This window comes from Balaenoptera ricei, chromosome 18, assembly GCF_028023285.1.
Source record: "Balaenoptera ricei isolate mBalRic1 chromosome 18, mBalRic1.hap2, whole genome shotgun sequence".
Taxonomy (NCBI): domain Eukaryota; kingdom Metazoa; phylum Chordata; class Mammalia; order Artiodactyla; family Balaenopteridae; genus Balaenoptera; species Balaenoptera ricei.
In genome coordinates, this window is record NC_082656.1 from 21,779,156 (window position 1) to 21,790,705 (window position 11,550).

General features: G+C 44.1%; 1 protein-coding gene across 1 annotated transcript in view; it reads right to left on the minus strand.

Moving 5' to 3' along the window:
- The window catches only part of COG3 (component of oligomeric golgi complex 3), a 60,199-nt gene extending 56,045 nt beyond the window's left edge, over nucleotides 1-4,154 (minus strand). Inside the window, exon 1 of the mRNA XM_059902801.1 lies at nucleotides 3,846-4,154. Coding sequence (XP_059758784.1) covers nucleotides 3,846-4,019 — 174 coding nt within the window. The 5' untranslated portion in view covers nucleotides 4,020-4,154. The remainder of the gene's footprint in view (nucleotides 1-3,845) is intronic.
- Nucleotides 4,155-11,550: the final 7,396 nt, after the last annotated feature.

Here is an 11,550-nt window from a genome sequence, read left to right on the forward strand (position 1 = left end):
CATTATATACAGGGGAACAAAAATAAGAATTAAAGCAGACTTATCAGAAATCATGCAAATCAGGGGACTTCCCTGGTGGTCCAGTGGGTAAGACTCCAAGCTCCCAATGCAGGGGGCCTGGGTTCGATCCCTGGTCGGGGAACTAAATCCCACATGCATGCCACAACTAAGAGTTCACATACCACAACCAAGAAGCCCGCATGCCACAACTAAGACCTGGCACAGCCAAAATAAATAAATAAAATTTTTTTTTTTAAAGCTGCTTTTTAAAAGCTTATGAGGGAGTTCCCTGGTGGTCTAGTGGTTAGGACTCAGCTCTTTCACTGCCATGACCTGGGTTTAATTCCTGGTCGGAGAAATGAGATCCCACAAGCCACGCAGCATAGCCAGAATATAAAAAAAAAAATTAAAAAATAAAAGCTTATGAGAAGATGCCCCCATTAGGTACATTTGCCCAGCTGTCTTCTTTTCTCAAAGCACCTGGAATAGAATGGCAAATCAAGAAGGGTGTGTTGCAGGGAGATCAGCTTGGTGCTTTGTGACCACCTAGAGGGGTGGGATACAGAGGGTGGGAGGGAGAAGCAAGAGGGAGGGGATATGGGGATATATGTATACGTATAGCTGATTCACTTTGTTATAAAGCAGAAACTAACACACCATTGTAAAGCAATTATACTCCAATAAAGATGTTAAAAAAATAAAATAAAATAAAATAAAATAAATGGTAGAACTGTTAAAAAAAAAAAAGGGTGTGCTGGTGTCACAAACGTTCCTGTTCTGACTACTCTTTCACTCCTGAAGAGGAGATGCTGACCGAATGCCTCTGGCTTACTCGCACTGTCCTGGCTTCCAGATGGAGCAGACATTTACCACCAGAGAGAGAAGAGCACAGACCTAGGCTCCTGGTTGGTCCTGGATAGCTACTGTCCAGCTTACACAAATGGGGACACTAACATATTAAATACTAATTACAATAAACTATCGAGCCTTGCCTGACCTGCTGAGCAGCTCCAGGAAAAAACAAGCAAATATACCTTTCTCTCCCAAACTTTACTTCTTGCACAGTTCTGGGTTGGAGAATATCACTTTTGTAATCAATCTAATAAATTCATTCCCTAAATGAAACCTGACGTTACCTACTCTGTTTGGAGCAAATCTTTGAAGAGGTATAGATGGAGTCTCAGAACCTTCCTCCAGGCACCTAACCTCTTCTTTTCTTACCTTTGGTCTGAGTGACACCTATACAGTATCAGCTCAGGATCATAACATTCTAATCTATTCTTTTAAGGTAATAATCATTTGGGGAGAAAAGCACATGAATAATATAATACTGGCAGGTAGCTTGCTGTGTGCACTTTATATACTTGATTTAGTTCTCACAACTCCCTGTGACACAAGTACTATTATAATCCCCATTTTATAAAGAAGAAAACAGGCTCAGAGAAGTTAAGTATCATGTCTAAGGCCACACAAACTTTAGGAAAACAACAACTGTAACAGTAAATTACAGGTAAATTTCAGGGTAAATTATCTCAGCATTTTATCGGGAATTACTAAACTCAGCAGAAAGAAAAAGGCCCTCACTACTAAAAAATTTGCCCTGGCTACAAGAAACCAGTCTACCTAATATTCTACTGCAAATTTTCTTATCTAACACCAAATAAAAAGGTATATAAGACTAGTTCTCCTAAATAAAAAGGAAAGCTATAAACAGCTTCATGATATTTGCTGAGAGTTAGCTGGCCTCTTGCTATTCAACTAACTTGCCCAGTTCCAGTTGTTCAGGATGTAATTTATCTCCTGAAAACTGTGAAACACTACAGAAAATCCTTTACAGGTTTTTATTTTGGTTGGACAAAATAAAAATTGAGGCATTCTTTCTCAGCGCCAGTGTTAAAAGAGTGGTAACAGGGATAAAAAATTCAATTCCAAAGTCTTCCCACCAGACATATAAAGGAAAAAGAGGGCTGTCGAAAGCTGAAGAGCAATGAGAAATTCCCCCTCAAAGATTCCAGGATGGGTAAATAACAGGCTGGTATTTCATTCTCACAGCAATCCAATGCCAAGGTTGCATGTACCAGAAGACCCTCACTGAACCCTTGAACTTGTCAAGCTCATCCCCTACCCAGGGCTTTGCAATGCTTTTTCCTCCAGCTGGAAGGTTATTTCTCTAGTCTTTGCAAGACCGGCTTCTTGTTTTCCATCATGAGTTCTCTCCTTAGGCGGTTACTTTCTTAGAAAGGCCTTCCCTCTTTATCTAAAAGGGCACACCTCATTCCTTGGTGTCATACCATCCTGTTTGATTTTCCTTATATCCTGGACGACTGTCTGAATTTACCTTCTTTGTTCTTTTTCACATGCTCATAATCACCGTAATTATGTCAGCTCCATGAGGCTAGGGATCTTGTTTTTCTTATCTTTCCGTCCCCCCATTCCTAGCCCCAGGCAGGCACATAATATATGTTAAATGACTGCATGGGGCTAATGTTAGGTATTATGTTGCATAAATATCAAATAACGGGGTGAAAATGAAGAGATTCCATTTACTTCACTACTCCAAACCCTTTCCTTCATGCTCAGTGGGAATAATAATATTTTATGACCCAAGACATTAAAAACAAAATGGGTCACTTTTCTTACGGAATACATTCACCGCAGGTACTGTGATGTCGAAGCATCCTGCTTTGGTGGGAGGCCAAATCAATTATAAACAGACTGAAATATTTATAGAGCAAACAATTTCTATTGCCCAGAGCATAAAAGACTCCGATAGCCATGCCAAAACAAATTTCCAACTGCTTCCTCATTTATTTCAAACACACTTCCAGCACAGAATCCTAGAGGTGGACAGAGAAACCCAAGAAAAAACACCTGTACTTTACGGCAGAGTGTGCAACGGCGAAAAGTGGCGAGAACTTTCAAACCAAAGTTCTTAACCTCTGAAGCGTTAGGGCAGAAAAAGTTTAAGTCTCTAAACTCAGTCTGCCTTTGGACACAACCGCGTAAAAAGAATGCTTCCAACATCAAAAGTAACCATCAGCACTAATAAAATAATAACCGCCTAAACCTAGCCCTCAAAACTAGAAAAAGTTTGTCAAACATCTGACTACTCATAAAATGTACTTCTTGCTATTATAACTAATTGAATTGAATCACACAAGCAGTAATAGGGATAAAATTCCAATGGCAATTAGGATTAAAAACGTTGACACTAAAACCGACAACCAGCATTATCTAATAATGTACTGACCCAGCTTTCAAATAAAAATTTTTATTGCTTTGCTATAAGTCAAATATAAATCGGATCTCCCACAACCCGCACTCGATTGAGAGCTCATTGCTCAATGTGCGATCAATGAAGCTGTCACCCGGGATCAACTTTGGTCTCCCCAAGTGCCCATATTGAAAAAGGAAGCTGGGCTATTCATTAAAGTGGTAAACAAATACCAACAGGAGGCTGTCCTGAAGCAAAGCACTTCGGGTTCAGTGCCTTCTCCTTCCGGGAGAGAGTGGGCAGCAGGACTATGCCTCGCTGACACCAGGGACACCGGGGCAAGATGCCCAGGGCAAGGCTCCCGGACAACCGCCCCACGCCGCAGGGGGCGGGCTTGGTGCCGGCGGCCAGCAGCCGTTGGACGCCCCCGCAGCCGTCCCCACGCCGGAGGGGAGAATCGGCGGTCCGGGACAGCGTGAGGCCTGACAGCCCGGGAAGGTGAGGGGCCTCTGCCACCGGAGCCGACACTGTGATCGGAGAGGAGAGGAGAGACCCTGGACGGGTCTGCAAGGTCGGGGTCCGCCGGCGCGCCCGCGTAATAGCCCAGCCCAGCTCCCGCCCGTCACCTCACCTCGGCGGGCACGGGCAGGTCCTCGGCCGCCGCCTTCAACTCCAGCACCGAGTCCGTCTGCCGGTCGGTCAGCGGCGCCGTCGTGTCCAGTCTCCCATCCCAAAGAGCCAGCTTCTCCCGAGCGTCCCGCTCCGCCGCCGCCTCCGGCTGCAGTAGCAGCGCCGCCTCCGCCATCGCCGCCGCCCCAGCGGCCCGCAGCAGCAGCGGGGAGGTGGGAACCCCGACAGAGAGATGTCCGGGCCACTTCCGGCAGAGCCGGGGCTTCCAGCACGGCACCGGCGGCGGGGCGGGGCGGGGCGAGCCGGAATACCCTGACCCCGGAAACGCTTCCCCCCGCGTGGGCGGGACTTAGGCCAGGACCGACGTGGCTTTAAACGGGGTACAAGTATTTCCGGTTGGGATGTAGACGGAGAGGGCGAAGGATATAGGCCTTAACGGAAATAGACATGCCCCTACCAGAAGTCCCTTCCTCAACATCAATAACTTTATTGTTAATGTTGTTACTGACAACTGTGCTCAGTGACCCTGCCGGTAGGGGCCTTCGTGAGCCCCGGCATCTACAGCCTCTTTCTGCTCACAGCCTGGTAGTCTGGGTTAGGTGTGTGGACTGATTTCCGTGTTGACATGTTGCCAGTTTTCACAACTTTTCCAACATCCAATAATTCCGCTGTTAGAAACCTAATTTATGAAAACACATAAAAACTCAAAGATTTATGTATATCAGACATCATAAATAGTATCAAATAACCACCTGAACGTCCAACATTGAAGAACTGGATCAATAATTCATGGCACAGACGTGTAATTGGAATACTGTTCTGCCATTTAAATCATGTTGTAGATTTCAGCAACAAAATAAATAATGATTGTATTGGGTCATAACCTGTAGAATAGAATAAATACCCATGAGTCCATACTGATATAAATAAATGACTGAATAAATAAATAGGGGAGAAGAGACAACTCCACCTTACTGAAGAATTCCAATCAATAAATGTAGAAAGAATGAGGGGAAAGAAATCATTAAGGATACTACAGTAATGATTATAGCAGGCAAAATCTAAGGATGGTTGCTAAAATTAGTGGGTGAAAGTCTGAGGAGAAACAGAAATTTGCATGGTATCTCTCCAAGATATTTATTAATGGGGGGGAGGGGAGGGTGGCTGTTAACTTTACAGTGGAGAAACCTGGAAGACATCCCCCTTAACCAAATATGCAAGGTCAACATCATCACCATGAAACTCCTCATATGATATATCAAGAACACAATATTTCTTTTGTGATATTCTTGCCAGAAATGCAAAACCACATTCTAATTATGAGAAAACATCAAACAAATTCAAATTGATGGACATCCTACAAAACAATTCACCAGTACTCTTCAAAAGTGTCAAAGTCAAAAAAAAAAAAAGTGTCAAAGTCATAAAAGACGAGGAAAGACCGAGAAAATGTTACATTTTGGGGATGAGGGAGACATGACAAGTAGATGCAATGTGGGAGCCTGGATTGGATCTTGGGACAGAAAAGGGAGAACTATAGAATAAAATATAGATATCCAAATAAGGTCTACAGTTTAGACGATAGTAGTGTACCAAAGTTAATTTCCCAGTTTTGATTGTTGTACATGATATAGTTATGTAAGATGATAACATAAGGGGAAGCTGGATGAAGGGCACATCTGAATTCTGTAATACTTTTACAGCTTTTCTAAAGTCTAAAATTATCTCAAAGAGTTAAAATCCTCATGTTGTAGAAAATATTTATCTCCTTGGAGAAATGATATAATTAAGAAGAATGAAACAGTGTATCATCCTACTGACCAAAGGAAACACTTTCAAAATATTCACAGATTGTTAGAATTACTACTAATTCTTTTTTTTTTTCAATGAGTTTTGCATCTAAGCATAAGGGTGTTTGTTTGTTTGTTTGAATTAGTATACCTAAAACACTTTCTCCTTTTCAGGCCAGGCTGATTCCAAAAATCTCAGAAATAAAGTTTATCCTGTTGAGTTTTGTGATAATTCTTCACCAAACATCATCCTTCAATGGCCAAATATAAGCATCTTCTCTCACAAATGTGCTTCTACTGCAGATTTTCCTAAACCTATAATCATGCTACTTTCTTCTAAACATTATTATGTTTAATTCCTTAAAATATTTTTACCAACTGGTGATTCATGATGCTAAAGGGATGCAGTGCAGGTCATGGTACTCACAGAAAAGATTTGGGACAAGGCTGAATGTCTAATCAGCTGCTGTGAGGACAAATGAGGGGAGAGAAGGGTAGATATTCAACACAATGATGCCTGGACTATTCCTGAATTGAAGAACTGGAGCTAAGAGAGGACAGCAATGGTCCAGCAGTCACCAGCTGGCCCTGCATGGTGAGGGAGAGACAAGAGCAATGAAACAGTAACTGCAGTGTTCGTGGGGTGTTTTCATTGCAGAACAGTAGCATAGAAGTATATACATTTAAACAATGCACTGGTTGCTCAAAATACAGTGGAAAGTGTAGTATACAATATGCTGAACTCTGCTTCAGACTCTAGGGCCCTTTTCTGTATGGACAAATATTATCTAGTGTGCCCCATCCCCAGAAGAAGTACAAATTTCCTATAATGGATCCACTTTTATACTCTGTATTACAAGTCAAATTTCTTCGTGTTTCCAGCTGGTGATTAGCTTATTCCCAGAAGCACTAGATGTCATGACAAATACAACTGCAGCTTTAATTTTCTACTGTCATTTTTTTTTTGACCGCACCTCACGGCTTGCAGGATTCTCAGTTCCCCGACCAGGGATTGAACCCGGGTCACGGTGGTGAAAGCGCCAAATTCTAACCACTAGACTACCAGGGAACTAACTTCCTCTACTGTAATTTTTAACAATATTATTTATTTGATTCAAGTATTGATAAGTGTTCCCATAAAAATGTTCAAGTTGATATAGTAAACACTCATATAGCATGTATCTGTACATATGCATGTACATATAAAGCACACAGGTATTCATATCGTGTGTGCATGAAAGAGAGAGAGAGAGAGAGAAATGAGAAGACAGGATTGCATAGGCTATCTCGGGAAAAGGACAAAGATGAGGTCAGAGGAGTCTCATCCCCAAGTGATCAAGGTCCCATATCACAGTAGATGACATTTTGTTTGTAAGGTGTTATTCAGATTTCCCTTTTGATCTCTCTTTTTTTAAAATTTATTTTATTTATTTATTTATGGCTGTGTTGGGTCTTCGTTTCTGTGCGAGGGCTTTCTCTAGTTGCGGCAAGTGGGGGCCACTCTTCATCACGGTGCGGAGGCCTCTCACTATCGCGGCCTCTCTTGTTGAGGAGCATAGGCTCTAGAGCGCAGGCTCAGTAGTTGTGGCTCACGGGCCTAGTTGCTCCGCGGTATGTGGGATCTTCCCAGACCAGGGCTCGAACCCGTGTGCCCTGCATTGGCAGGCAGATTCTCAACCACTGCGCCACCAGGGAAGCCCCCTTTTGATCTCTTGATTGAAACCCTGTGAGTAAGAAGGTTATTCTCCCATTTAGATTTAAGCAAATAAAACACAGGATGATGAAGTGAGACATCAGACATTTGGGAAGGTGAAGGAAAAGACCACTTTTCTACACTCTTTCTAGAGGGAAACTTGCCAACACCTATCAAAACACAGGCTAGAGAAATGGAGTGAGAGAGGATAGCTCTTTGATCCAGCAATTCTATATCTGAGAATCTATCCTGGAGAAATTCTTACATATTAAAAAAAAAAAAAAGTAGTACATGCACAGGATAGTTTGCAATAGAGAAAAAGTGGACACCTAACCTAAAACCTAAATGTTTTTCAATGGGGAAATGGTTTAGTTCCTATTATTTATTGCTACCTAACAAACTAACCCCAAAATCATGCCCTAAACGAACCACCACTTTGTTCTTATCTTTCATAATCTTGCAGGTCAGGAATTTCTAGAGGGCACATCAGAAAAGACTCCTCCCTGCTCACCATGTCTGGAGCCACAGCTGGGGAAACACAAATGGCTGCAGGCTGGACAGCTGGGGTCTGGCTGTGCATCTCTGCATCCTTGTGAAGTCTCAGAGCTGGTCCACCGGGTCTCTCCACGTGGTCTCTCAAGTGTGAAGACCTCAGAGTATTTGGATGTGGCTCAGGGCTGGAAGAGATTGTTCCCACTTCTTCTGCCCTTGCATCAGAAGTCACAGAAGGTCATTTCTGCTGCACTCCACCAAGCGAGTCACTATAGTCAGGCCAGATTCAAGGGGAAGGATTGACTCCACTTCTTAATGGGGGGAGTAGTTAAGAATGGGCAGCATTTTTTTTTTTTTAGGCTGCGCTGCCTGGATTGCACGATCTTAGTTCCCCGATGAGGGACTGAACCTGCGCCCTCAGCAGTGAAAGTACGGAGTCCCCATCGCTGGACCACCAGGGAATTCCCTAATTTGTGTTTTAATGTTCCATTAAGAATGCATAATGTTCTACAACATATGTGCAACTATTATTGCAGACCTGTCATAAAGAAACAGAGAAAGTTTGCTTGTGGGATATATAAAAAAATATATCTTGTGAGGATAGATAATCTTGCAATGGTTTGAGGAGCCTTTCAGAAAAGGGTAGAGGAAAGGAGCTTTCCTGACAGGGATTTGTGACTGTCTGCTGACATTAAGAACATGAGCGTAAACATCACAGGAGCCTGGAAACTGAGCAACAGCTTGGCCAACTGTAGAGGAAAGAAAGGAAAGCTAGGGGCAGGGAGGACTTCAGGGGATTGACCAAGTGTTGGAATCCACTCCACTGGCCTCTGCTGGTATTAATTCCCCACGTGGTGCTCATTCAGCTTGCGACCCCCTGCCAGGAACCAGAAGGTTACACTTGTAGAACATGTAACTGAATATGTGCTAGCAGCAAATCTAAGATAAACAAACCCTGACACAAGGTCTGAAGTGGTTCCCCCCTCCTCCCAAAGTAGGTCCCTTCCTTCTCCTCTTGGCTGGGATGAAGGGAGGGGAGGTATTTGTCACCTTTGGAGGTCTCCTCTGGGTGAAGACAGTGTTTCCAGCCTTCTGTTTTAAAACTAACAGCCTGGTATGTGAGGGGTGTTTTGTTTTTGATGAATAAAAACAAAACAACCAAAAAGCAAAAACACCTCTCTTCTTCTTCAAATTAAATAGCTTTCATGATTATGTCATGGCATAACGGGCATTCACCCGGAATAACCCAGATCCTGCATTTTAAAATTTTCATTTGCAGATTTTTATCAGGTGTGGCTGGCATTTTGTTGAATCCAACCGACAGCTTTAAACAGGGGAAGGAGAAAAAAATGTTTTGAACTTTTTCCTTCCTTTTTTCTCACCTCCTTACTGGGATGTGAGCTTGCTAAAGAACAACTGTGGGTGAGCCTCAGGGCCAGGGTTGCCATAGTTTCTATAGTCCTGGGTCCTGGCCTCCCTCCCCTCACCCTTCCCCAAGTGTGAGCATTTGTGGTTGGCGGCTCCAGGCGGGCGCCAGGTGCTAGTGGGCTTGTGGCCAGCTCACCCCAACACCACGACAGCCCCACAGAGCGCCGGTCCTTTCCGTGCCGGAGCTGCGACTCGGGCCCCGCCTACCTGGTAACAGGCTGCTTGGGGTCACTCCCGTCCCTGCCGCAGAAGGCAGACCCCAGGCAGCCATGACCCAGCTCCCCGCTGGAGAACGCAGACAGCAGTCAGCACCCTGGCCTAGGGCCTCTTTGGTTTATTCATTCCACAAGTGATGGCTGGGCTGAATCGTTCATATCCACGAGGCCCGCCACAGGGTCAGTGGTCCAGGGTGCTCACCAGCCTTCGCCTGTCCTCGTGTTGTTGCTGACAACAGTGTTTAACAGCCCGGCCCCCGAGCCCAACCACCCAAGGGTGCACCCTGATTACCTTCCCCAGGTGAACACGGGCAACTAGAAACTCTGTGCCTCAGTGTCCTGATGTGAAAATGTGTACTGAATAAAATAATAAAAGTACTTGCCCTTTGGATGTGTGGTGAGGATAGAACAAGATGATCTGTGTGAAAGCCCTAGAATGACACAGGGTGGGTGCTCAGTAAGGTTCAGGTATTGGAGAGGAAGAGAGTGGGGAGGAGGAAGAGGAAGTGGAGGAGAGGGAGAGAGGGTTAGGAGGAAAAACTTTCAAGTCGTTTAGATTTTAATCCCTCTGGAATTCTGCAGGCTGATCTTCCAAAGTCTCTAGGACTTGAGTGCAGCTGTACCTCTGGCCTGTGGGGATCTTTAAGAAACATCATCAAGCACGTTCCAAGGACAACTTCCTCAGCTGCTTTCCAGCCATTTTTCTGTGCCACATCCCAGGCGATTGGATCCACTGCCAGCAGCTACAGGGGTCTATTTCCACCTGGTTCTCAAGTGGGGTGGGGCTCCAGATGGAAGTTCGCTGGATTGAGAAGCCCTGATTCTGATGACACCCCACCTTCCCCAGGCCCCATAAGGAATCGCTGTCATACACCAAGGACATCCAAAGCGTGTGCCTTGTGTCTGAGCCAACAGCAGGTAAGGAGGCCCCTTCCTACTCCTCCACGGGGTCAGAGCAGCTAGAAGCAGCTTTGTGGTGATCTCGACAGTCTCTAGCTAAGGTCACAGTGACTTCAGGCTTTATTCCCAGAGAACAAACAGCACAAACCAATGCCTGGCTGTGTTCCCAAATAAGGGCGCTTTGACCTTCTAAGAAGAGGATTCAGAACTGGCAGAGAATCTAAAGATCATATAATCAAACGTTTCATTCTACAGATGAGCAAACTGAGGCACAGAAAGAGGAGATGACGAGATGACCAGTCCAAAGTCCTACAGGTGGTTAATGTTAAAGTTGGAACTAGAACTTAGATAGCCTGACTTCTGGGGCTGGTGCTCTTTGTACTACCCCAGAGTTTTCCCAAGTTGAGTAATGCACAAAGCCCTCTGAAAAAATTGCAGATCCCCAATGTTGATGTAAATAACTATATTATGTTGCTCAAGTATAAAAAGAAAACTTGACCTAAGCTTTGTATGTTTACATTAAAATGGATTTATAAGTTACATACCACTAAAAGTATAAAACCAATATTCAAATTAACGAGATGGATGATATTGTCTTGCTGGAAAACGAAATTGCTGTTGGCAGCACGAAGATGGTGCTGACTGTTGCCACACAGCTGCTTTGGGGTTCACGCACTTACGTTACACCAGCAACACGCTCGATCCCCTGACATTCGAATCACCAGCAAGCCTTCACTCAGGCTGTGTCCCTAATACCATCTTGCCTTTAATGGGCTTGTACATACCATTTGCATATAAATCAATCCCTGTTCTTCTTTAATAGCTTAATTACAATAGTCTAAATACACAAATAAGGAGGGTGGTGGGGTGGAAGGTGAAATCACGTGGCAATCCTAAGACAATCATGTTGATGATTCAGAAAAAAAAGAAAATATATATATATATGTTTAAGTATATGAAATGAAAATACATACTTAAAAAATTGTCCACAGGCTCTGGTTTTAGAGATGCCGCACACCGTATCCTGCTGCCCTAAAGGCATAGATAGATAGTGGTGAAACTTCCCTATTACCTTCTGTAAATGTCCCCAGAGCCATAACTGGGGTTATGAAGTCTTAAGACTTCATCTATTAACGTCTTAGCATAGGCCTGTGGGGGACTTCTCTGGTGGTCCAGTGGGTAAGACTC